General features: G+C 49.4%; 1 protein-coding gene across 1 annotated transcript in view; it reads right to left on the bottom strand.

Annotated features, from left to right (window-relative positions):
* The window catches only part of NAA15 (N-alpha-acetyltransferase 15, NatA auxiliary subunit), a 689,053-nt gene that overhangs the window by 390,789 nt on the left and 270,812 nt on the right, over positions 1 to 27,452 (bottom strand). Inside the window, exon 10 of the mRNA XM_078676786.1 lies at positions 5,537 to 5,609. Within this exon, the coding sequence (XP_078532912.1) occupies positions 5,537 to 5,609 (73 nt within the window). The remainder of the gene's footprint in view (positions 1 to 5,536; positions 5,610 to 27,452) is intronic.

Genomic DNA, 27,452 nt, shown 5'->3' with positions numbered 1-27,452 from the left:
GCACAGAGTGACGGTGCTTCCTCACCTTCTTCTTGTGTTTCGATTTACCCGAGGAGTGCGATGACTTAGATGAGATGTGATGGCTCCGCGACTGGTCTCAAGACCTTCCCGTCGAGTGACACTGGGAGCAACCAGAGCCCACTACCATGCCTCCAAAAGCTTTTCAGACCGCTCCCGCGTAGACTTTGGGTTCATGGCCAGACAGTCTGAGCAAGACTTCGGGTCGTGGTCTCGCTCCAGGCACCAGTCACACGAGGTGCAGATCCGTCATGGACATCAGCTTGTGACAGGAGTCACGAAACTTGAATCCAGTCCGATGATTGGACATGCCTCGCGCACCAGGAGTCGAAGACTCGAAAAAAGATGTAGACCAGTTGAAAAGTTTAGTCACAAAATTACTAAGGGGCAAGCTCTCTCCTCATCTGTGCTAGGATGGCGTGGAAAAAGAAAACGGACGTCGGCGCGCAGGGGCGGTGCCTACGTAGGCAACACAACATCATCCCAGCTATCACGACACCAAGGCCGGGGGCAGCCGACTGATGCCACCTACCTACGGGTACTGCTGAAGAAAGATTCTCCGGATCCAGTGATGCCTGATCTCATGTAAGGAATCTATAACTGTTGGACCCGGCCTCGTGGCGTGGTCCCCCTCCTCCCGCATGGCGGGCCCTGGACGACATCGACCCCTGTCCTCCCCCCTGAAGCTACCCTCTCCAGCCTTCAACGAGAGCCGCCACTCCTGGCGACCCCTGGCTCTCCCCCTCAGGATCACAGCGACTCCTATTCGCCCACTCTGCTGGTCCGGCCCTACCCCGGGCCGCCATCTCAGGCCCCGACTCCATCTTGGGCCCTCCACGTTCGGACCACGTTGTGAGATGTTGGCCTGATATATAGTGCTCACTATTCTAGTGATCACTTTGTATCATACCCAACAACCCTTATTGATGATTGGTTGTGAGTCAACCTTTCAGACCAGCTATCCTAGTAGCATGGACACGAGCAGTCTTCAGGCTAAACTCTAGAGGGCGTGTTAAGCCAGCTGTTTTACCATCACATATACCCCTTGAACACCAAGTGAAAGGACACCACACAAGTTGTTATAAAAATATAGGATATTTATTAATAACAGTTCTACCCTGAACTCTTTATGAGTCAGGGGGCTAAGCACAATACAAAACTCTTACGAAAATACTTCAAGTTGCACAATTTACACAAATGCCCGAGGGGCACGAAAAACCATATAGTACAAAAGTGGAATGCGAAATACTAGCAGGTAAGTAACAAGATCCAGAGGCTTCAGGATCGCTAGGACTACACTACTGAACCCTAAGGTTAGGAGCAGGAGGCCTAGGGAGATCGGGTGCAGAGTGTGCACTCTCACGCGGGATGCGGGACAAAGTCTATGGATGCTAGATTTCGTAAAGTTAGTGTTATCGGACGAATCCGACTAGTTAGGCTGAAAACGAAAAAGGATCTGGACACTTAGATAGTGAACCTACGTTGGAGCACTGAAATACTCGAGTTACCTAGCCCAGGGGCTGCGGCTGCATAGGGTTCAAAAGACGTCGGGAATCCTCGTTACAGTCTATGGAGCCTGAAAGAAGAAGTTGCTGGCAGGCGACCAGTGATGAAGTTCGATGGGATCCAAGCCTGGATCGGAGTTGAAGATGACCTGAAAGCAGAGGGGACTCAGTTCTTGATCACTAGCCAGTGATCAGATGGGCACCAGGATGGCACCGGATGAAGTCACCTCGACCAGGTGAGTGGGCGACGCTGGGCTCTTCAGTCTCTCGGACCAGGAGGCGTTGTCGGCGACCAGGATGGAGGGGCGAGCTGTCCCACGAAGGTGTCTGCTGTCGGCGCTGCTGAAACCAGGATTGGAGCAACAAGCCTTGGCAAAGGCAAGCCCACGCGGTGGACTCAAGATGGCGTCTGGAGTGGACCAGGAGGGTCCGGGGTGCTCCTCTGTTGGAGGGGAGCTAGGGCCAGTCTGGAGCAACCAGACCAGCGATGAAAGTGTCGTGGTTCGTCGTCAGGAGGGCTACAAGCCAGCAGGCAAGTGGCCGGACAACGCGGTGAGCAGCAAAGAGCAGAAGGGCCCCACGCAGATCTCGTGGATGCTGGAGGGCTGGACTTCGGTGCTGGAGCTGCTCAGGGTTAGGGCTTCTCAAACCCCAATGCACTTACTCGAGGGTCTCTCGGGGGTCGTGCTTGTGAAGCGTCGTGCAGGTCTTGAAGATGGCCGGTCCCACGGGTCTCGTCACACCCACGAATCTCAGCTGGGCTGGATGATGTAGGTAGAGGTCAGAGATGGCAGGGAATCCGGGTCTCGTCGAGCTGGGCAGTCTTGATCCGGAGGATAGACTTACAGCAAACCGCAAGAGCTTCGATGGTGCCTGCTGGTGCAGGGTGGCTACTCCTTAGCCACAAGGGAGTCTTCAGAAGAGTCAAGAGTTCCTATGGGTGGGACTAGGAGGGGGTGGTTACACCCCTCTCCTTTGTCCGGTCTCTCCCCAGCTCAGGGGCTGGTGTGCCCCAGGAACTGGTTTGAGCCGGCATATGCACAGTGAGCACCGGGGTGCCACTTGCAGTCACCTTCCTTTCAGCCCTCCCTACCTGGGATACACAAAATCCTGTCTGGGATGGTGCTGGCACCGCCCCTGACAGGAAACCCTTTGTCCATGCCTCCGTTGCTGGAAGGACTCCCAGCAGCAGGAGGGCAGACTTGTGTCTCGTGGCAGCATCCATTTTGTGGAGCTGAGGCTATGTCGGACTTTAACCGGGGTTCACAGTTACATACATGTTGTGTCCCTCTAGAAGGGTGGAATGCTAACCCCGTCGCCAGAATTGGCGAGGGGTTAGTATTCCAATTCGTATGACACCTTACTCAACATGTTTTGATAAAGCTATACCAAAGTTAGCATTTAACCGCGAGGATTATAATGCACTTAAGAGTATATGGTATAGCGTTATCATGGAACAGCTATTTGGACTTGGTTCCGCAAGCTGCAAACTGGCTCAGCTCATGCCAGAGCACCATCTCACATAATTCCAAGCACTCTGCCTTCAGGATTGATAAGGCCTGCCATAGGAGTGACTGATAGGAATATGTGTGTCCATTTTAGGGTTAGATATAGGAATACTATATCTAAAGCAAAGGGTGTTTACACCACCTTGCCCCAGCTGTCGTGCAGCCAGTTGTGTCTGTTTGGGTGGCCAGCCAGGGGTGGCATAATACATGCTTCAGCCCCTGGTAGGCCCTGGGTACACCTATGCCCTGGATACCTAAGGTATGCTGTACAGGGACTGATAAGGTGGCCCAGTACCAATTGGTAAAATGCACCTAAGGTACATGGTTGTAATTTAGAGAGAGAACAGCTAGGCTGTGGGTCTGATTAGCAGGCCCACAGCCAGGGAAAGCCGTAAATCAGTGAAGCAAAAAGCAAAAATCTGGGGTGGCCATGGGATTGCAGACCCCACTCTCCTACACACGTGGCCGCGGCCCCAGCGAAGCCCCGACATCGAGGCACCAAGATCCGACCAGGTGGTAAAGCGGCCACTTGACGGATCAAAGAGGAGGGGAGTTTCGATGGCCCTCCAGCCGTCCCCGGACGCCTGGTTTCGATCGCCCTCCGGCCTCCCTGGGCGCGGGCTCCACCCCCCTGCTGGGTGTCTGGACACTCTCATCCCGGCCCCTCCGACACCCAGGCGCGAGGGTTCGGGCATCAAAGGACTCCAGACCTATATCTGGGGCAGCTCTGGAATGGGTCAGGAGTCGTATCCTGGAGTCGAGAGCCCTGCTGATCAAATCGCGGCTGACCCTGAGAAGACCTCATTACTCTGAACCCTGAAACCATCTTCGGAGCCCTACTGGTGCTGCCGCGGCCCAACCTCGCTGAAACCATCTTCGGAGCCCTGCTGGCGCTGCTGCGGCCCGACCTCGCTGAAACCATCTTCAAAGCCCTGCTGACGACGTCGCGGCTCGACCTTGCGGAACCCCCCAGCTCGAGGTTCGAGAGCTGCGCGTAGGGTATTCCGGTGCCAGGCTGGTACTAAGGCTGTCCCGCTACCCTATTCCCCCAATTACCGAGACATTAAGGATCCCTCGATCCGTTTGTATATATAGTGCTGAGAGAACCTGCCTTGATTGCTGATAAAGTCTTTAAGTGTCCATCCTCTGGTGTGGTGTTCATTTGTAGTGGTGGGATTGCTCGGCTGTACGATTCTGGGAGAGGAGCCTCACACAGGAGGCCTATCGACGGCGCTCTGCCAACTCCAGAAGGAGAGGGGGGCCTCGGGGTGGTCAGTCAGACATCTTCTGCCTCCCCTGGGATCGCCTTTCTAACAATAACTAATAGTCTCTTTCCGATCTACACCTACAAACAGTGCACTCTGTACCAAATTTACTACAATGCCAGACTGTGCAATATAGAAATGCCACATAACACTAATAGGGAAAGATTCCAAAAGTTATTTTGTTAAACAAGTACGGCTACTTTAACTGCTTCAGTATCTAGTTAATATGGTGTAATAATAATGTATCAATATTGTTGTAATAAGTCTGCAGCAACATGTAACTACTGCAAAAAGCAATCATACTAAAACCTCTAACAAGCTGACTACAAAATGTCAATAATTTTTGAATCTTCAAGGCTTATACTTTGTTTTCCACAGCCACAAACCTACCTTGAGAAAATCCTTCATAGCAAACACATTTAAAACGTGTATTTACTGCAACAATTCACAAGCTATACAGTATTTCAAAAAACATTAACAGCAGCTTGCAGTTTATCCTGAGCAAACAGCATTTCTTAAATGGCATACAGAACTTCCCAATTTTAGACCATGTATATTATTGTCGTCAAGATCAATGTCAAACATATCAAATGAAATTCCCTGGGTAAAAAAAAGTAGCATAATAAGGCCAGGAAGACAAAATGTGTGTAAATATTACAGTACAAAGACTAAACAAATTAAAGTTATGAACTGCTATTTTAAAGTATGTAAAAAAATAACAAGACCCTTGAAAATGGCATCTTTCATCCAGAAACTACTTTCAACCTTTTCTGCAACCGAGTTCCAAGTTAGCAAATAACTAATAAGCACAGATGTAAGGAAAAGGTGTTTTGCATTCATACAAGTACCACATTTGTCATACTATAAGCACACTTACAGCCCTGACACAATACCCAGGTGCATGAGTGAAGAGCTGCTTCAGTTTAGGTTTTTCTTTCAATCCTGGGACCTATAGTCTTTTTTATTCCATTATAAAACAGGCTACATGCCTCAGAATTCAAATAAAAAAACCTGGACTGGAGTAGCACATCAAGTATGGACCTGGGAAACTTGGCATTTATGCACAAACATTTTTGCCAAGTAGATGAAAATGTTAGTCAGTTAAAGGAAATACTACAATACATGTGATTGTCTGGAAACAGTCCTTAGCAACCAAGTACTCCACAAAGCAATGATAGATCAATATGTATATTCTTTAATTAATTTTTAAAACATGCAATTAGGACACATGCAAACTTACCATTCGGGTTAAACAACCTGCAGCTTTTTAATGAAGTTTCATAACCTACCACCAACTCTTCTATGATAACCACCTAACAGGAAATATAAATAAATGAAAATCAATCAAACTAGTATCCCCTTACTCACACAAATATTACACATCCAAGTAAAGCTATATAACCTTCAGTTGATTCTTCATATTTAGGAGAAGACCCAACTAAACCCATAATTTAAGGTTTCTGTTCCAGCCGTTCTAAAATAATATTGTCCATTAACTTCACCCACAAAAAAAACTATTCCGGGAGCCACCAACAAAGGCAGATGTGTGCAAACAAATTCATGTAGGAAGCTGGGTTTCTGTTGCAGTAACCCCATTACTTTTTGCCAGATTTCTGAAGCACTTTGACTTGATGTGCCCTGGGTCCCTGCCAATTAGCTTCCCAACGCCTGTGTTCTTTTCCAAAACTATACCTTGGTGCTCACAATTGATACGTTTCTGGGCCACATGCAAGTCCCTTATAAAAGGTACATTGGGGACCAAGGGCACTGTGACCAGGGAAGGCCTCTAAGGGCTGCAGCACATATTGTGCCACCCTTAGAGGTCCTGTACATTAACACACACACTACCATTGCCGGCTGTGTGTTTTGGTGCAGAGAAAAGTGGAGAGTCTACATGGCACACATACTTGTGTGCCATGCCTGCACCCCACTGCCTATGGTATAGGTAAGACACCCCTCTAGTTGGGTGCACTATACCACTGATGAGGGTACAGTTGCATGAGCTCTGTACCCCTACAATGTCCAAGCCAATTCTTAGACATTGTAAGTGCAGTAATGCCATTAAGACTATATGGTGCGGGAAGTTTGTCATGAAACCCACAGCACCATAATTGCTTTACTTAATACTGGGAAGTTTGGTATCCAATGTCTCAGCACATTAAATGAAAAATGCAGTCAGAGCGCATCTTAGAGATGCCCCCTGAACAACAATCTAACACTAGTGCCCTAACTGAGTGGCTGCTCGCCAGCTGCCACCATCAGACATGTTTCTGGACCCCTAGGTCAAGCGCCTGCTGCTCTCGGGGGTCTGAAACAATGCACATCCTGGGACAAGGTGCCAAGCCTCCTCCAGGATAGGCAGTGTCCACAAAGGAGAAGCTTCAAAGGCTTGCCTCCTTTGTGAGCTACACTAGCCACTTGCTGCTGCCAGCAACTGGCCCCCACCGGCTCTGACCCCCACTTTGGGTGGGAGAATCGGAGGGAAATTCAAGTGAGGAAAGGTACTACCTCATATGGAAGGTCAAAAACCATCAACTGCAGCTGCTCAATCTCCACGCATGGATGCGCAGAGTTGACGGGTGCGGTTGGAGGACACTCACTTACTGCTGTGACAGGTACACCGCCTAGTATACCACCCTCCAGTGGGAGAGGGGCATATATCTCACTCTGGTTGGCTGGGTACCGCCATCTGCAAGGTGGCAGGAACTGAGAGTTGTGCTTCACCTCGCCTCCCCCACTTGAGGGGTGGGATTGGCAAAGGTGGGCACACCTCCCTTTCTCACTTGGTTTTCCCGCCAATTCTCCCAACCAAAGTGGGGGTCAACTTGTGGGGGCCAGTTGCTGTAGGCAGCAAAAGGCCAGTAAAGCTATTATGGTACTGTGGATTTCGTAATGACAAACTCCCAGCACCATATACTCTTAATGGTATTACTGCACTTACAATGTGTAAGAATTGTCTTAGACACGGTAGGGGAACAGAGCTCATGCACCTGTACCCTCACCACTGGTACAGTGCACCCAGCTAAAGGAGTGGTTGATCTATGCAAGGGCAGTGGGTTGTAGGTATGGCACACAGGGATGGGTGCCATGTCGACTTCACTTTGTTCTGCACAAAAACAAGCAAGCTGCAAAGGTAATGTGTGTGTAAAGGTATAGGGCCTTCAAAGGTGGCACAATAAGTGCTGCAGCCCTTAGAAGCCTTCCCTGGCCACAGTGCCCATGGTACCTGTTGCAACATTTAAAAGGGGCTGACCTGTGGCCGAGTGTCAATTGGGTTTTCTCTTAATGCAGTTATAGGGAAAGAAGATTGGCCCTGGATACCAGTTTGGCAGGAGATCAGGGCACACAGTCAAGTATATCAGCAGTTTAACAAAAAGTAAGGGCAACCATGCAAAAAGAGGGCATTTTATTACAGCACCCACCCAAGGAAGGGATCCACTGGTCCCGACCTTCACTTACCTGTAACGCCCCTAAAACTAGTATTATGGGGCAACCCCGAACTTTGCCTCCTCAGACAAGAACAGACCAGAAGAAGAAGAACCGAAGACGCCGTGCTGAAATAAGGGGACGGCCACTAACTTGGCCCCAGCCCTACCAGCCTGTCCGCACCTCGAACCTGCTCCAGCAAAATCCCATTGTCTTCTGCAGCCAGCAGCCCTCAAGAACCTGAGGGACCTGCTCTGCCTTACAAAACCAAGACTTTGTCTCCCATAAGCACCGGATTTGCTCACCAACAGTCTCTGGGCCCAGCCAAAACCAAAAGTGTGCACCACTCTGTACCCAACGCCCACCGCCCGAGTGGCCCAATACCACAAGAAGGTCTCCCCCGCGATCCTGACCTAAGTTCTGGTGATCCCTGACCTGCCTCGCACCTCAAATCGATGACTGTAGTCTCTTTCTGGAGCATCCCCCGACCGCGACCCGAACTGGTCAGAAAACCCGACACCTAAAGACACCCCTGCACCCGACGTCCCAAGGTCTGGGGTGGCCCACCCGAGGGTGGCCCAGGATCCCAACTTACCTTTCAAACCGGTGGTCACTTCCAGAAGATCTTCAACCTGGAGCCTGCAGTCTTTGTTGCAACCGGAGAATCCCCACTGAAATAAACAGGGCACCAGACGCCAAAACAGTACTTTACACACAGCCGCCCCTGTGGGTGTACTTTGGGTGCTAACTCTGATCCCACTTTGCCCGAGCCTAAAACCGGAAGCTTTGCTCCCACAACCTTGAGGCCTACTTGTAAGCAGCCACCAACCGGAGGCACGCTATCCCCCATTGTATAACACTGGGCCTCAGTACTCTGCACCCGGCTGCCCTGTTGAGGCTGAAGGTGCTTTGAGAGTGCATCCTTGACCCTGGGGAAACCCTGGTTCTAACCCCAGAAGACCAACTCTCAAACCCAAGTACTTGCCTTAAAACCAATAACTTCATTTCCTCCCATAGAACCGCATTGACTGCTTTCTTGTGACAAGTGTTAAGTGTGGAGTTGGTTTTGAATAAGAACCTGAAAAATTGCAGATATCTAAAAATTGCTTTACTTACCTTTTCTCTAGGAAATGTCCCAGTGTGATATCGAATAGTTTCTTACCTGTCGGTGTAGTTTTGCAGCTTGAAGATCTTTCTGGATTCACTATGCTGTGCATTATTCTGCAGTCTAGTGGTTGGGTCCGGAATCGTAGTCTTTTTCTTTCTTTGTTTTTTTTGTAGGGTGGGCGTCGACGTCCCACCTTTTGGTGTCCTTCTGTGACGTCGGCACACTTCCTGTGGAAGCTCCCACCCTTCTTCGGATTCTTTTTATCTCGTTTTGTGTTTTTCGAATCCTTGGCAATGTTCAAGTAAGTTTTTTAATCCGCTTTGTCGTTCAAGGTATCTGTTTCAGTGTTGACCTTGTCTTTTACCACCTGATTCTCCAGCCTCATCTTTCTAGCGGAGGTGGGTGGGTTCGCTAGTGAATCCAGAAAGATCTTCAAGCTGCAAAACTACACCGACAGGTAAGAAACTATTCGTTTTGCTGCGTGAATCTTTCTGGATTCACTATGCTGTGCATAGACTTTGCAGCTGTATGTTAATTTTTTGGCGGCTGGGTGGAAGGTGAGCGTTGGCTGTTGAATATATGTTAACCCCTTCGGGGCTACTGACGAGCTGGGCTCGTCATCGCGCTTACCTGTCCTGCGCTGATGACAAGGCCAGCTCGTCATCAGCCCCACCCACGGGGGAAGCGCTGGCGCCCCCCCCCCGAGGGACTCTGATCTTTGTTTTTTCGCTGGGGGCGGCAGCGGAAGAGCTTCCGCTGCCGCCCCCCCCCCCCCCCCCCCCCCCCCCCATGGTAATCCCTGATGACGTCAGCGCGCAAAGCGCGCGCTGACATCATCAGGAATTCCCGGCGCTTGGGAAGCCATTTGCTTCCTGACTGCGCTGGAACCAGGTAGGTTTCTCAAGGCTGGCGGGGGTTTGGGGGCAGCGAAGAGGCATCAGGGGAGAGGAAAGAGATTTTCCTCTCCCCTGATGTCTCTTTGCAGGGCATTTCTGCCTCACGATCGCGCACAGCGTCGCGATCGTGCGGCGGAAATGCCCCCACTAGACACCAGGGATGTAATTTTAGTTTTAGGAAGCGACCCCTTGGGCAAGGGTCGCTTCCAGGCGGGCAACCATTATGTTTTTGTTTTTCTGCCCCCCCCCCCCCCCGCTGGGGGGGAAATCGGCCCGTTTTTTCAGCCGTTTTGCCCCCAGGGGGGGGCAGAAATTCACCACTAGCACCAGGGTTCTTTTTTATAGCCAAGATGGCGGCCATCTTTTTTGTTTACGTTTTTCTGTCCCCCCTGGGGGCTAATCGGCCCGTTTTCTTTTTGCCGTTTTGCCCCCAGGGGGGACAGAAAATGCCCACTAGCACCAGGGATTTTGTTTTTAGCTTTTAGGAAGCGACCCCTTGGGCAAGGGTCGCTTCCAGGTGGCCTCAAATTAACTTTTCGTTTTTCTGCCCCCCCTGGGGGCAAATCGGCCCGTTTTTCGGCCGTTTTGCCCCCAGGGGGGGCTGAAATTACCCACTAGCACCAGGGATTTTTGTTGGGGCAATGTGTTTGTTTTGGGAAGCGACCCCTTGGGTAAGGGTCGCTTCCAGGTGGCCATGATTGTGTTTTTGTTTTTCTGTCCACCCTGGGGGCAAATTGGCCCTTTTTTTTGCCGTTTTGCCCCGGGGGGGGGCAGAAAATGCCCACTAGCACCAGGGAATATTTAGTTTTTAGGGTGCGACCCCTTGGGCAAGGAGTAGTGCTTGGCTGGCGGTGTGTGTGGAGTGGCGCTTGGCTGGTGGTGTGTGTGGAGTGCTACTTTGTTGTCTGTGCACGGAGTGCTGCTTGGCTGGCGGTGTGTGTGGAGTGGCGCTTGGCTGGTGGTATGCGTGGAGTGGTACTTGGTTGTCTGTGCACGGAGTGGTGTTTGCTAGTGGTGTGTGTGGAGTGGTGTTTGGCTGGCGGTGTGTGGGGAGTGGTACTTGGCTGGATGGTGTGCGTGGAGCGGTGCTTGGCTGGCGGTGAGTGGCGCTTGGCTTGCGGTGTGCTTGGAGTGGTGCTTGGCTGGCGGTGTGTGTGGAGTGGTACTTGGCTGTCGGTGTGCGCTGAGTGGTGTTTAGCTGGCGGTGTGCGTGGAGGGGTACTTGTCTATCTATGCACGGAGTGATGATTGGCTGGCGGTGTGTGTGGAGTGGCGCTTGGCTGGTGGTGTGTGTGGAGTGGTACTTGGCTGGCTGTGCACGGAGTGGTGCTTGGCTGGTGTTGCTTGTGGAGTGACGCTTGGCTGGTGGTGTGCGTGGAGTGCTACTTTGCTGTCTGTGCACGGAGTGGTGCTTGGCTGGCGGTGTGTGTGTGGAGTGGCGCTTGGCTGGTGGTGTGCGTGGAGTGCTACTTTGCTGTCTGTGCACGGAGTGCTGCTTGGCTGGCGGTGTGCGTGGAGTGGCCCTTGGCTGGTGGTGTGCGTGGAGTGCTACTTTGCTGTCTGTGCACGGAGTGCTGCTTGGCTGGCGGTGTGCGTGGAGTGGCGCTTGGCTGGTGGTGTGCGTGGAGTGGTACTTGGCTGGCGGTGTGTGTGGAGTGGCGCTTGGCTGGATGGTGTGCGTGGAGTGGTGTTTGGCTGGCGGTGTGCATGGTCTGGTGCTTGGATGGTGGTGTGGGTGGGCTGGCACTCTGCTGGCGGTGTGTGAGTAGTTACTTTCTGTTGGTCACTACACACACTGCTAGTTGAGTGACACTTTATGCAGTCCATCATTTTCTGTAGTTGCTGTGTCAGATATGTGGGCGTGTGAAAGTGATGGGCCCTTGAATGGCGCTGGCGGTGTGAATGTTTTGTATGTGTCACACGTACAAAAGGTGTATGAATGTCCTTACTGCTCCTGTGTGATGGGGGTACTGGTAGGAGCAAAAGACTGACTGGCACCAAAGGGGTCAGGCAGTAAAAAAAATTCAAAAAGTTATCCAGTGTCTTGATGTTAAACCTCATCTAATCTCAATTGGTCTAAGCCCTATTTGATGGCTCATCTGGCCTAATTTACATTTGGGGTGCAAATTTGCGTGTTGTTGTTTTAATTGTTATATTGTTTGTGAAATGTGGTAGTAATTTTTTTCTTCTCTATTTTTGTCTTGTTCCAGGCTTTTGCAGATTGGATTGTTGTAGGTTGCGTGTCTGTTTGCAGCTTGTGTAGTTGCTTGTGCTTGGTAAGTGAATGTATTTTGTACTACTTTCCCTTGATGTTTGTCTTTTTGAAAAAGGTTGTACTTCTAGCAGTTTGTGTGGCTCCGTTTTTTTTTTTTTTTCCTGGCATTAGTGTTTGATGTGCACTTTGTTTTCTAATCTGTCATTTCTTTTTTTCTTTCTAGTGGGATATCATTTCTTTTTGCTGTGTCTCAACAGAGTAGGTGCTGGTGAGTGTAGCTATATTTGGTAAGAGTGAAATTGTTTTGGATTGTATTTATCTTTTTGTGAAAGCCTTACCTTGTTTACTTCTTACTTTGCACAGTGTAGGTTGTTCACTTGTGTGTGCAGTCTTCTTGCTTTGTAAGGATAATGGCTAGTCGCAGGATTACTGCTCAGCAGGTTCTTGGTTTGCTTTTTGAGTCTTCCTCTGACCATGGTTCAGAGTCTGAGTCCGATTCGGACTCCCAGGTAGGGGCAGAAGATTCAGGCAGTGAGTTTTCTCTTCGAATGGAATCATCATCATCGGATGATGAATCTTCTTCTAATGCTGATGAAGGGCCTATGGTAGAGGAGGACATTGAGGTGCCGGTAGTGGGCCAAGAGGCCTGTGCTGCTGCCTAGGGCCGCAAGGTTTCCTTTCTTTTTACGTCGGCAAGCGGCATCTGGGCTGGAGCCTGCACCCAAAAGGCTTCACATTGCTGTGGTGCGCAAAGAGGCATCTGGTGCTTTTCGTCTTCCTGCTGGTGTAGTGCAGCAAGAGGCATCTGGGGCTGTTAGGCTTCCCATTGGTGTAGAGCGGCAAGAGGCATCTGGGCCTGCTTGGTTTCCCGATGGTGTAGTGCAGCAAGAAGCATCTCAGGCTGCTGGGCTTCCCGTTGGTGTAGTGCAGGAAGAGCCCTCTGGGGATGCTATGTCTTCTGTTGGTGTTGTGCAGCCAGAAGTATCTGTGGCTGGTAGGATTCCCATTGGTGTAGAGCGGCAAGAGGCATCTGGGTCTGCTTGGTTTCCCGGTGGTGTAGTGCAGCCAGAAGTATCTGTGGCTGTTAGGCTTCCCGTTGGTGAACAACAGCAAGAGACTTCTGGGCCGCAGGCTGGGGTGGCTGCTCCCCCCGTTGATAGGGATGGCCTCTGGGTTCCCCCTGGCTTAGTGCAGCCGGCATTGCCAGAGTTCACCGGTGTTCCTGGGTGTAGAGTGAATACTGAGAATTTTCTGCCAATTAATTTTTTTCAGTTGTTTTTTGACTGTGTTTTTGCAAGAGATTGTTGAGCAAACCAATTTGTGTGCAGAACAATTTTTGAGGGCCAACAGTGCCAGCCTTAAGCCCTATTCTAGAGCAATCCGATGGACTCCCACAAATGTTGAAGAGATGAAGAAGTTTTTGGGATTAACTTTTTTGATGGGCTTGCTAAGGAAGCCATCAATGACTTCATATTGGTCCACTAGTCCGTTGATGGCAACAGCTATATTTCCAGCAGTCATAAGTCGTGATCGGTATATGCTTCTTCTTCGGATGATGCATTTTGTTGATAATAGTTTAGCGTTGTCACGCGATCACCCTGATTGTGACCGTTTGTTTAAAATTCGGCCTGTCCTTGATCACTTTGTTGATCGTTTTTCTGAGATCTTTGTCCCTGGTAAAGAAATTGCAGTGGATGAGTCTTTGGTGTTGTTCAAGGGCCGCTTGGTTTTTAGGCAATACATTCCTAGTAAGAGGGCACGCTATGGAATCAAACTGTATATGCTGTGTGACAGTGAGACTGGATATGTCTACAATTTCAGGGTGTACACTGGTAAGGAGTCCAGCATTAACCCTCCTGGTTGTCCTTCTACTTTTGGAGTGACTGAGAAAATTGTGTGGGAACTAGGTAGAGGATTATTTAACAAAGGCCATCATTTATATGTAGATAACTTTTACACTGGTGTGCGGTTGTTCCAGGAGTTGGCCAAAGTGGGCACTGTTGCTTGTGGCACAATGCGCAGTAACCGTAAAGGTTTCCCAAAGGAACTTGTTTTCAAAAGGCTTGTGCGGGGACAGTCTACGGCATTGCGATGTGGGGAGCTTCTAGCTGTGAAGTTTTCAGACGAGAGATGTGTACATGCTGACTACTATCCACGATGAAAGTACAGAACCTGTGCCTGTTTGGGGTCAGGGTGCTGAAGTGCGTAAACCTGTGTGCATTTTAGCTTACAATAAGTTCATGGGTGGTGTTGACAGAGTAGATCAGAGGTTGGAACCTTATGTTGCTCTTCGAAAGGCTTACGTTTGGTACAAGAAGTTGGCTATCCATCTGTTCCACTTGGCATCCTTTAATGCTTTTGTTGTGTACCAGAAGTCTTGTCCTGAGAAGAAGATGCCTTTTGTTAAGTTTCAGGAGTCTATAATAGGCAGCCTTGTACTTGTGGAGCAGGCAAGTGTTCCTAGATTTGGAGTGGTGGAGGAAGTGGCTAGATTGAAAGATCGCCACTTTCCTGAATGTATTCCTTCCACTACCGCAAGAGAGTTTCCGCCTAGAAGATGCAGAGTCTGTTGGCGAAGAGGCGTGCGGAAGGAGTCTCGTATATACTGTCCTTCTAAGCCTGCATTCTGTCTGTCAGCTTGTTTTAAATCGTACCACACGCAAAAGAAGTTTTGGGAGTTTTAATGCGCTGTAAAGTGAATTGCCTGGTCTGCATTCTGTAATTTTTTTTTACTTTGTTTCAAGGATTGGCATTAGTGCAAAGTTTTTATTTTAAGAATTTGTGTTAGCTGATTTGTAGGTATTTCCATTTGTTTAGTGTTATTTTCAAAAAAAGAATTCTAAATGTGCTTGTGGTGTGTGCCGGCTGGTGCTTGGCTGGCGGTGTGTGTGGAGTTGCGCTTGGCTGGTGGTGTGCGTGGAGTGGTACTTGACTGTCTGTGCACGGAGTGGTGCTTGGCTGGCGGTGTGTGTGGAGTGGCGCTTGGCTGGTGGTGTTCGTGGAGTGGTACTTGGCTGTCTGTGCATGGAGTGGTGTTTGGCTGGTGGTGTGTGTGGAGTGGTGCTTGGCTGGCGGTGTGTGTGGAGTGGTGCTTGGCTGGCGGTATGTGTGGAGTGGTGCTTGGCTGGCGGTGTGTTTGGAGTGGTGCTTGGCTGGCGGTGTGTGTGGAGTGGTGCTTGGCTGGCGGTGTGTGTGGAGTGGCACTTGGCTGGCGGTGTGTGTGGAGTGGCACTTGGCTGGCGGTGTGTGTGGAGTGGCACTTGGCTGGTGGTGTTTGTGGAGTAGTACTTGGCTGTCTGTGCACGGAGTGGTGTTTGGCTGGCGGTGTGTGTGGAGTGGAACTTGGCTGGATGGTGTGCGTGGAGCGGTGCTTGGCTGGTGGTGTTTGTGGAGTAGTACTTGGCTGTCTGTGCACGGAGTGGTGCTTGGCTGGCGGTGTGTGTGGAGTGGTACTTGGCTGGCGGTGTGTGTGGAGTGGTACTTGGCTGTCTGTGCACGGAGTGGTGTTTGGCTGGCGGTGTGTGTGGAGTGGTACTTGGCTGGATGGTGTGCGTGGAGCGGTGCTTGGCTGGTGGTGTTTGTGGAGTAGTACTTGGCTGTCTGTGCACGGAGTGGTGCTTGGCTGGCGGTGTGTGTGGAGTGGCGCTTGGCTGGTGGTGTTTGTGGAGTGGTACTTGGCTGTCTGTGCATGGAGTGGTGTTTGGCTGGTGGTGTGTGTGGAGTGGTGTTTGGCTGGCGGTGTGTGTGGAGTGGTACTTGGCTGGCGGTGTGTGTGGAGTGGTACTTGGCTGTCTGTGCACGGAGTGGTGTTTGGCTGGCGGTGTGTGTGGAGTGGTACTTGGCTGGATGGTGTGCGTGGAGCGGTGCTTGGCTGGTGGTGTTTGTGGAGTAGTACTTGGCTGTCTGTGCACGGAGTGGTGCTTGGCTGGCGGTGTGTGTGGAGTGGCGCTTGGCTGGTGGTGTTTGTGGAGTGGTACTTGGCTGTCTGTGCATGGAGTGGTGTTTGGCTGGTGGTGTGTGTGGAGTGGTGTTTGGCTGGCGGTGTGTGTGGAGTGGTACTTGGCTGGCGGTGTGTGTGGAGTGGTACTTGGCTGTCTGCGCACGGAGTGGTGTTTGGCTGGCGGTGTGTGTGGAGTGGTACTTGGCTGGATGGTGTGCGTGGAGCGGTGCTTGGCTGGTGGTGTTTGTGGAGTAGTACTTGGTTGTCTGTGCACGGAGTGGTGCTTGGCTGGCGGTGTGTGTGGAGTGGCGCTTGGCTGGTGGTGTTTGTGGCGTGGTACTTGGCTGTCTGTGCATGGAGTGGTGTTTGGCTGGTGGTGTGTGTGGAGTGGTGTTTGGCTGGCGGTGTGTGTGGAGTGGTACTTGGCTGGAGGGTGTGCGTGGAGCGGTGCTTAGCTGTCTGTGCACGGAGTGGTGCTTGGCTGGCGGTGTGCGTGGAGTGGCGCTTGGCTGGTGGTGTGTGTGGAGTGGTACTTGGCTGTCTGTGCACGGAGTTGTGCTTGGCTGTCTGTGTGCGCTGAGTGGTGTTTGGCTGGCGGTGTGCATGGTCTGGTGCTTGGATGGTGGTGTGGGTGGACTGGCGCTCGGCTGGCGGTGTGTGAGTAGTTACTTTCTGTTGGTCACTACACACACTGCTAGTTGAGTGACACTCCACGCAGTCCATCATTTTGTGTAGTTGCAGTGTCAGAAATGTGGGCGTGTGAAAGTGATGGGCCCTTGAATGGCGCTGTTTGCTGGTGTGAGTGTTGAAATGTGATGGGTCCGCGGCTGGCGGTGTGAATGTTTTGAATGTGTCACACGTACGAAAGGTGTATGAATGGCCTGTAAAGAGGTTGGTGCCTTGACGTGGCTTTACAGCTCACGAGCTGTGAGTCAGTGGTTCAGTTAATCATACTTTCAATTATACGCAGTGTATTTCATTTTTTGTGAAATTACTTGCGATTACAATTGTATGTACTGAATCATCACTCACCCTCGTGCCAAATCCAACCAGTATGTGTGTGTGCTTGCGGATTAGATGGCTGTGCAGTAAAAAAATGTTTTTTTCTTTCTGCAGTAGGGTGTACCTTGTCCCTTATTGTGATTGTTGTAATGTGTTGCTTTTCTTCCAGATGGTGTCAGTGGTCTTGTCTGTATCAGGTATGAAAGGTGCGTGAATGGCCTGTAAAACGGTTGGTGCCTTGTCGTGGCTTTACAGCTCACGAGTTGCGAGTCACTGGTTCGGTTTTTATGCATTTATTTATTAACAGAGCATTTCATTTTTTTGAAATATCATGTTAATAAAATTTTATGTACTGAACCATCACTCGCCCTTGTGCCAAATCCAACCTGTATGTGTGTGTCTTTGAGGAATAGATAGCCGTGCTTGATTCTTTGTCTTTTGAGTAACTCAGTTATGGTGTATATTATAGCTATAAATAACTTTCTAAATTTAGATATTATTGGCAATTCATGGCAATATATGGTCATGTCTTGTTGGTGAATTCTATTGTTTTTTGTGCACAATCTCTTGCAAACTTGAAATTGTCTGTCACAATTTTCATGCGATATTTTCCCCTGAATCGCACGTTCTCCATCTGAAAACTTAATTCATTCAAAACAATTTTGTTTTGCAAGGGGGTTCCCATGAGTTTTTGACCCGGGGCTTGGCGGGCATCTTTGGAAACTACCAAACCCAAGCAGTTCTGAGAACTAGACACCCGGGGGAGTCCAGGGAGGTATGGCATGCGTGGGTCCCCCAATGTTTTCCTACCCAGAAACCCCTGCAAACCTTAAATTTTGGTCAAAAAACCCACTTTTCCGTACATTTTTGGGTGGGATCTCGCTGCCGGCACAAATGTCCTACCACCCAGCGTTTCCCTTATTCTCCCGAGTAAAATGATACCTCACTTGTGTGGGTGGGCCAAAGGCATGTGACTTAGGCAGGGGGGCTTAATTTGTAAACCTTAAATACTACTTTTTTCAAAATTCATTTTTGGCGTGTTCTGCTTTGGGGCACCCACACAAGTGAGGTATCCTTTTACTTGGGAGAACAAGGGGAACGCTGGGTGGTAGGACATTTTTGCCGGCACGGCGATCCCACGCATAAAAGTTTGGAAAAGTGCTATTTTTACCTAATTTTAAGGTTTGCAAGGAGTTCTGGGTAGGAAAACATTGGGGGACCCACGCATGCCATACCTTGGACTCCCCCGGGTGTCTAGTTTTCAGAACTGTTTGGGTTTGCTACTTTCCAAAGAATACCACCGAGCCCCGGGCCAAAAACTCAGGTGCCCCCCCCAAATCAAGGTTATATTGCTTCAGGGTATTTTAAATTCACCACCGTACGATTTGGACCTTTTTCTGTTGCAGCCACTATGCCTACCCACGCAAGTGAGGTACCATTTTTTTCGGGAGACCTGGGGGAACGCTGGGTGGGAGGTATTTTGTGTGAGCCCAGTGATGCCACGCTTTCCCACACTAAAACGTGTGAAAAACTGATTTTTTTTCAGCTAAAATTGAGGTTTGCAAGGGATTCTGGGTAAAGGAACGTTGGAGGATCCACGCAAGTCATACCTCCTTGGAAGCCCCCGGGTGTCTGCTTTTCAGAAATGTGTGGGTTTGGTAGGTTTCCCTAGATGGCCGTCTAGCACGGGGCCAGAAACCCAGGTAACCCCTCTTGCAAAAGCTGGTGAATTTGACAATGGTGAAAATGTCAAGTCCACCAGCTTTTGCAAGAGGGGTTACCTGGGTTTTTGGCCCCGTGCCAGACAGCCATCTAGGGAAACCTACCAAACCCACACATTTCTGAAAAGCAGACACCCGGGGGCTTCCAAGGAGGTATGACTTGCGTGGATCCTCCAACGTTCCTTTACCCAGAATCCCTTGCAAACCTCAATTTTAGCTGAAAAAAAATCAGTTTTTCACACGTTTTAGTGTGGGAAAGCGTGGCATCACTGGGCTCACACAAAGTACCTCCCACCCAGCGATCCCCAAGGTCTCCCGATAAAAATGGTACCTCACTTGCGTGGGTAGGCATAGTGGCTGCTATAGGAAAAGGCCCAATTCTTACTGTGGAGACCAAAAAATTACCTTTAGCCAAACAATCTTATTTTTTGAGGGGGTCACCTGAGCTTTTGGCCCGGGGCTTGGCGGGCATCTTTGGAAACTACCAAACCCAAACAGTTCTGAGAACTAGACACCCGGGGGAGTCCAGGGAGGTATGGCATGCGTGGGTCCCCCAATGTTTTCCTACCCAGAAACCCCTGCAAACCTGAAATTTTGGTCAAAAAACCCACTTTTCCATACTTTTTTGGGTGGCATCTCGCTGCCGGCACAAATGTCCTACCACCCAGCGTTTCCCTTATTCTCCCGATTAAAATGATACCTCACTTGTGTGGGTGGGCCAAAGGCATGTGACTTAGGCAGGGGGGCTTAATTTGTAAACCTTAAATACTACTTTTTTCAAAATTCATTTTTGGCGTGTTCTGCTTTGGGGCACCCACACAAGTGAGGTATCCTTTTACTCGGGAGAACAAGGGGAACGCTGGGTGGTAGGACATTTTTGCCGGCACGGCGATCCCACGCAAAAAAGTTTGGAAAAGTGCTATTTTTACCTAATTTTAAGGTTTGCAAGGAGTTCTGGGTAGGAAAACATTGGGGGACCCACGCACGCCATACCTCCCTGGACTCCCCCGGGTGTCTAGTTTTCAGAACTGTTTGGGTTTGCTACTTTCCAAAGAATACCACCGAGCCCCGGGCCAAAAACTCAGGTGCCCCCCCCCCAAAATCAAGGTTATATTGCTTCAGGGTATTTTAAATTCACCACCGTACGATTTGGACCTTTTCCAGTTGCAGCCACTATGCCTACCCACGCAAGTGAGGTACCATTTTTTTCGGGAGACCTGGGGGAACGCTGGGTGGGTGGAAATGTGTTGATCCACGCAGATTCCAGAACTTTCCACCACAGAAATGTGAGGAAAATGTGTTTTTTTTGGTCAACTTTTTAGGTTTGCAAGGGATTCTGGGTAACAAAACCAGGGGGTAGGCAGACGAGTCACCCCATCCTGAATTCCCCTGCGTGTCTAGTTTTCAAAAGTGTATAGGTTTGCTAGGTTTCCCTAGGTGCTGGCAGAGCTACGGCGCAAAAACAAAAGGTAGTCTTTTTGACAAAAAAGTGCTAGATTTCACTGGGAAATTGAGGTGCAACCATGTTGCGTTTTGTGCTGTTTCGTGTCGCAGCCACTATCCCTACCCACGCAAGTGAGGTACCGTTTTTATCGGGAGACCTGTGGGAACGATGGGTGGGTGGAAATTTGTTGATCCACGCAGATTCCAGACCTTTCCACCACAGAAATGTGAGGAAAATGTGTTTTTTTTTGTCAAATTCTTAGCTTTGCAAGGGATTCTGGGTAACAAAACCTGGTGCTAGGCAGTCGAGTCACCCCATCCTGAATTCCCCTGGGTGTCTACTTTTCAAAAATATATAGGTTTGCTAGGTTTGCTAGGTTTCCCTAGGTGCCGGCAGAGCTAGGGTGCAAAAACTACAGGTAGGCACTTTGCCAAAAAAGGGTCAATTTGTAACTGCAAAATTTAGGTGTGACCATGTTGCATTTTGCGCCGTTTCCTGTCGCAGGCACAAGGCCGACCCACACAAGTGAGGTACCGTTTTTATCGGGAGACTTGGGGTAATTCAGATTTGTAAATCAACTGTTATTACCAATTGAGCTTTCATGCGTTTCTCCCTTTCAATGAAAGACCTTGTGTAAAAAAATTTTTTTTTTGAAAAATGACCAATAATTCTCATGCTAGTACGAGTATTCCCAATTTTTAAAATGTGCAATTATATACTGTTTCTGAACTCTATAATTTGTACCCAATTCAGAAATACATAGGTGTCTTTCATACAGATTTTTCCATGTATACATTTTCCAGGAAAAAGTGCTCTATACCCAGTAAATGAAAAAATACCATTGCAAGTTGCTGCTCAGTTTTTGGATCTGGGTTCGTCGGGTTCTTGGTGAAACTACAAGTCCTATATATCCCCACAACCAGGAAGGTCTAACAAATGTAACGGTATATTGCTTTCCAAGAGCTGTCAAAATTAGAAAAAGTTATAGGTGAAAACGTTGAGACAAAAGGCTGTTTTTTTCAACAAATTTTCAATTATTCCAATATTTAACTGTTAGTTTCTATAAAGAAACCTTCATGGATTTAGACAAATGACCCCTTTCTGAATTCAGAATTTTGTCTACTTTTCGAAAATGTACAGCTTTCCAGGATGCATTATTGCTTTCAAACTCATTTCTACCATTAACTGGAAGGAGGTGGAAAGCTCTAAAAATAGCAAAAATAGGCTATGTCCCAGAAAAATGCCAAAACTGTGCGAAAAATTTCGGTTCTCTGACAAAAGACTGTCATTCCCTAAAAGCTGAGAAAAAGGAGATTTCAGCCCCACAAACCCTTTTTTGATAACATTTTCAGGGAATAACCCAGAGGCTTTCATTTGCAGCCCGTTTTTCCAATTTTTCTGAAAAAAACAAAAAAAACACTATATTTTGGTTCATTTCTGGGACCCCTCCAAGGGAATCCACAAACCCTGGGCGCCTTTAGAATCCACATGATGTTGGAAGAAAAGGACGCAAATTTGGCGTGGATACCTTATGTGGTCAAAAAGTTACAAGGGCCTAAGCGCGCACTACACCAAAACGCCAAAAAAAGCCTTAGCACAGGAGGGGAAAAGGCCTAGCAGCGAAGGGGTTAAAGCACTTTCTGTCCTACTTGTGCTTCCTTGTTCATTTGTATATCCACACAGTAGTGCTTAGTGAACGTGTGCACTGAGGCCCATGTTGCCGCCAGGCAAATGTCTTGAATGGGTGTGTTTGCCAGGAAGGCTATTGTTGCTCCCTTTCTCCTAGTTGAGTGGGCACGCCTCCGCTAGCTCTTGGTCTGCTTGTTTGTGGCAGAATTGAATAGTTTGTGCGATCCATCGTGCGATGGTCCCCTTTGTTACTGGTGTACCCAGGAAGCTGCTTGCGAAGGACACAAAGAACTGTTTCGTCTTCCGGTGTTCCTTTGTTCTTTCTATGTAGTGCATTGCCGCCCTTCTAGCGTCCAGAGTGTGGAGTGCCCTCTCTGCGCTTGTGGTTGGTTTTTGAAAGAAACTTGGTACTTGAACTGTCTGGTTGATGTGAAACCTCGACACCACCTTTGGCATGAAGTGTGGGTCCGTTCTCATCACCACCCTATCATTGTGAATTTGGATGTAGGGTTCTTGTACCATTAACGCCTGTAGTTCCCTCACCCTGCGCAGGGAGGTGCTAGCCACCAAGAAGGCTGTTTTCATTGTTAGCATTTGTAGGGAAGCATTATGAATCGGTTCAAAAGGCGCCTTCATGAGCTCTGTCAGGACTAGATTATGGTTCCATGCTGGTGGCGGCATCCTCTTAGAAGGCGCGATCCTTTTTGCCCCTTCCATGAATCTCTTTACTATCTGTGACATAAAGAAACTCTTTTCAGTCTCTTCTCTTGTGTAGGCCACAATTGCTGCCAGGTGTACTCTCAGCGAGGAAGAGCTTCGCTTTGCTTTCAGCAGGTGCATGAGGTACCTTAGCACTGTTGACTCCCTTGTCACCTTTCGGTGTAGCAGCTTCTTGCTGCACCATTCTGTGAACCTCCTCCATTTTGCCAAATAGCACCTTCGTGTGCTAGGTCTCTTTACCTCTCGCAGTACCCGCAGGGTACTTTCCGGTAATCTCAGGTGCGCAAACTATGTCTTCATGAGCCATGCTGCTAGGCTGAGGCTCTTTGGTTCTGGGTGTAGTACCTCTCCGTTTTGCATGGACAGTAGGTCTTTTCTTCTCCCGAACTTGTGGGGTGCACCTTGTGCCATTTCCATTATCTGTGAGTACCATGTCTGCCTGGCCCATTGTGGTGCCACCAGGATCAGAGTCATGTTGCTGGTCCTGCACTTGTTGAGTACCCTGTGTACCAGGGGAAAAGCGTAAGCAAATGTCCTCTACCAGCTTATCCATAGGGCATTCCCCAGGGAACCTTCCCCTGGTTGTCTGGAGGTGAAGCTTTGGCATTTTGCATTCTGGTGTGTTGCAAATAGGTCTATAGTCGGTGTTCCCCACCTTCTGAATAGCCTTAGCGTTTACTGTGCATTGAGCTCCCACTCGTGGGACGCCGATGTCTGTCTGCTGAGCCAGTCTGCCTCCACATTGTCTTTCCCTGGTAGGTGTATGGCTAGCAGGTCTATCTTTAGTGGGATGGCCCATCTCCATATCTCCTTCACTAGGTTCGATAGCGGCGGAGATTGCGTTCCTCCCTGCTTGTTGATGTAGAACATAGTCGTCGAGTTGTCCGTCTGGACCAACACTCTCTGGCTGTACAATTTTGTCTGGAAGGCTTTCAGGGCGAGGAACACGGTCTTCAGTTCCAGGTAGTTGATGTGTTTGACCGCATCCACTGGAGTCCACAGACCCCTCACCCTGAGCTTGCTCATGTGCGCTCCCCATCCCTTCTGGGATGCGTCTGTGGTGATGGTCACCGTTGGGGTCGGTGGTGTTAGAGGCTTTCCCTTTGTTCAGTTCTTCATGTTCCACCACGACATCTCCCCCTGCACTGCGTGCGTTACATCCACTAGATCTTCCCAATTCCCTGTAGCGTATGACCATTGTTCTTGCAGCCATTCTTGGAATAGTCTCATGTGGAGGCGTACATTCGATACATGATGTATGCATGAGGCCATCATGCCCATGACCTTGCTCGCTGTCCACACTGTCAGAGCTCGCCCCTTCTGGTAGAGGCGCGTCTCCTTCAGTAGCACCTGTGTCCTCTTGTCGCTGGGGAACACCTTGCTCTGTACGGTGTTAATCTGAGCGCCTGGGAAGACCTTTACTTGCTCTGGTTCCATAGAGGATTTGCCCCAGTGAATGGAGAATCCCAAGTCCATCAATGTCTGTCACGTGCTGGGCATGTTCTTTGCATGTCCTGTGTGAATTTGCCTTTATTAGCCAGTCGTCCAAGTAAGGGTATACATGGATCCCTTCCCTTCTCAGGTGCGCTGCCACTGCTGCGAGGCACTTGGTGAAGACCCTTGGTGCCGATTTTAGTCCAAAGGCTAGGGCTGTGAACTGGTAGTGATGTTTGTTGATGGTAAATCTGAGCAGATGTTTGTGCCGCCTGTTCATCGGGATGTGCAGGTAGGCGTCCTTGAGGTCTATGGTGGCCATGAAATCTCCGTCCCCTATCTGGGGGATGACCTCCTGTAGAGATGTCATTTTGAACTTTGTTGTTTTTATGTATTTGTTCAGGAACCTGAGGTCCAGGATGGGTCTTAGTGTTTTGTCCACCTTTGGTACCAGGAAGTTGGTGGAATACACTCCCTTGTTTCTTTCTCGGTATGGTACTGGTTCGATGGCCTCCTTTTGGAGCAGTTCCTCCGCTTCCCTTTGAAGCAGCTCCAGTTCTTTCCCGGACGGCGCTCTCTTTTTTGGTTTACTGTTTGGCGGTGTCCTTTTCAGTTCTATACAGTATCCGAACTGTATGATTTTCAGTATCCACTTGTCTGTTATCTTCTTCCATTCTCTGAAGAAGTGACTTAGCCTGCCTCCTACTGGTGTTACATGTTCCATGGTATTTGGTTGTTGTAACCCTGTGTTGGTCCTTTTGTGCTCCACCCTGGAGGCGTTGTGCGGGTAGGCACATACTGTGTGACAGCGTCACTTAGAGGTGGCTTGATGGCCACCTCTCTTGTTCGGGCCATGTCCGTTTCCTCTCCCGCGAAAGGAGTGGGCCCTTTGTTGGTTGTACCAGTTTTGTTGTTGGTGTCCCTGCTGTGCCTGGTTATCTCCCTGGTTGGACTGCTGGACGGTCTGGTGCGACGTTCCTGGCTGGTTTCCCCCTCTTCCGTTCGGTCTCCGTGACGGGGTACCCCTCTTCATCCCTCTGAATTGTAAGGCCCCCATGGACCTTGCAGTGTCGTTTTCCTTTTTAAGCTGGGTGAGTTTGTCATCCACCGGCGCTCCAAACAGCGTCTCCCCCATTGAATGGGGTGCTAAGAATGTTGTGCTGAACTTCTTGTTTGAAACCTGAGATCCTGAGCCAGGCTTGCCTTCTTTCAGTGATTCCCAACATCATCAGCCTGCTGGATGTGTTTGCTCCATCCAAGGCTGTTTTGAGGCAAGCGTTCGCCACATTCTTCCCCTCCTCCACGAGGTGTGAGGCTCTGTGTTGGTACTCTTGTGGGAGGTGCTTCATCAGCTGCCAATTTGGTACTGGTGCCTATTATGTAGGGCGTTTGAGTTCGCCATGCGCCAATGCATTGCTGCGTTCCTTTCTATTTTTCTCCCAGTTAGGTCCATCCTACTGCTTTCCTTGTCTGGCGGTTGCCCTGATGTCGTCGGCACATTTGTCCTCTTCCTTGTGGTCACCGTGATAATGGAGTCTGCCAGGACTGTCCCACTGATGTATGGGGGATCTTTCGTGGAGTGTTTGTATTTCTTATCCGTCCTCGGCGTCACGGACCTGCATGTCGCCGGTTCCTTGAATGCCTCCTTCCACTGAGCCATGACACTTTCAAGCATTGGGAGATACTGGCTCCTGGTCTGCGTGGGGAGTAGTGTCTCCAATAGGAAGTCAGACTTTTTTTTCTTCGTCAAGTTTGACTCTAAACGCCATTGCCGCGTTATTGACCACCATATTGTACACTCCAATGTCGTCTGGCGGCGAGGCCTCGAAGGGTACGTGTCTACGCCCTCTTCTGGACTTTCGGTGTCAAGGTCCTGCCATTCCAGGTCCTGCGTCCCCGAGGATGCCGACCCGAGGCACGTTCTATGGTCGTCGCCACCCTCCTCCTCCTCCTAGTAGAAGTTTTCATCCTCTTGATGTTCTAGAGTCTCAGGGCTTTTCTGCGGCTCTTCGGCCTCGAAATCCTCCTCCTCTTCTACTTCGACGATAACCGTCAGTGTTTGACGGAATTGTGAACTGTTTGAGGCGTTCGTCAAACTCCTTTCTTTGTAGGATGCTTGTAGGAGGCGTTTTTTCTTTCTTTCTGTTTCGGCGGCGGACTGTTCGGCTGGTCTGTTTGCCGTGTATTTCGACGTCGAAATGGGCCTCATTTCCATTGTTGACGTAGAGGCGACCTTTGGGGGTTTCTCCTTCGAAGTCGAACGTTCCTTTTCGGGGACGTGCTTCGACGACCTTGGCTTTTCGTCTGTCTTCGCCGCCTGGGAGTCCTTCTCGAAGGATCCGCTGGGCTCTCTGTTCTTGGATGCAGCTGCAGCCGACGAGGTTTTCGGCGCCAGTGCTCCCTTCGAGGACTTCGACTCAGTTTTTCGAGAGTCTGATTCAAACCTTCGATGGTCTGTCGGGGCTTTTGGGGTCGACAACTCTCCTACCTCTTTAGAAGTTTTCTTTTCTATCTCTACGACCATGTAGCTGTCGCCTTCTCCGGCAACGTGGTCTTCCTCGTGGTCGACCAGTAAGCAGAGGTTGCAAACCGGGTGCTGGTCCTTCTGCGCGTACTTGTGGTGGCAGTTACGGCAGAAATTCTCACGCTCAGGGGGCCCCCTGTATGCGCATTCTCCGTTGGACGTCGAAGTTCTCCTTCTTCGTCGTCCCGGCTTCTATATGTTGTTCTTCGTCGTCTTCTCAGTCTTTTCCTGCAAAATTCGACTCTTGTGTCTTTTCCGTCCAAAACTCTGGAGCCTCTCAGGAACGATCATCCAGACCCAACGCCGGAAAAAAGAATCTGAAGATGACGCTCAAGGGTGGGAGCTTCCGCAGGAAGCGTGTCGACGTCACGGAAGGACACCAAAAGGTGGGACGTCAACGCCCACCTGGGCTACAAAAAAAAGAAAAAAAAAAGAAAAGACTACGATTCCAGACCCAACCACTAGACCGCGGAATAATGCACAGCATAGTGAATGCATAAAGATTCACGCTGCAAAAGTAGGCATATCACACTGATTAGAAAACTTAATCCATAAAGTAATCTGAAAAGTAATAAAAGTAATCTAACAGTAATTTCCACTGTATTGAAAGTATTTACAAACCTGTAACAAAGTAATTTTCATTCAGCTTGATTGTATTGTTGAACCTGCCTTGAAAAGTACCTTTTACACTTACCGGTGCCAGGCTTGCTTGGTTCTAGAAAATAAATATACTAAATATTATTTTTATACAAACAAATTGGTCTGAATTCAGTCAGAGTGTGGGACATCATTTGCTGCCTGAGTGTGTACAACAAATGCTTAACGCTACCCTCTGACAAAAGCCATACTGCCCGCCCACATTGCCACTGACAGATAGTAAGGTGCTATCTATTTTTACCTCTGACTACCTTTGGGGTTCCACTGGACTCTGAACACTATACCTCATTTTGGTATAGTATATACAGAGCCAGTTTCCTATAGCGTGGGTGGAAACAAGTGAGCCAGCCCTTTTAGAAATCTATGTACAATATGAGACTTCAAGAGAGGGATGATCTGGCAGCTTCAAAAAAGCAGACAGAGTAGAGAGATAACCCTTG

The sequence above is a fragment of the Lissotriton helveticus genome, chromosome 2_1 (genome assembly GCF_964261635.1).
Source record: "Lissotriton helveticus chromosome 2_1, aLisHel1.1, whole genome shotgun sequence".
NCBI classification, from domain to species: domain Eukaryota; kingdom Metazoa; phylum Chordata; class Amphibia; order Caudata; family Salamandridae; genus Lissotriton; species Lissotriton helveticus.
This window is presented reverse-complemented; position numbering and strand designations above follow the sequence as displayed.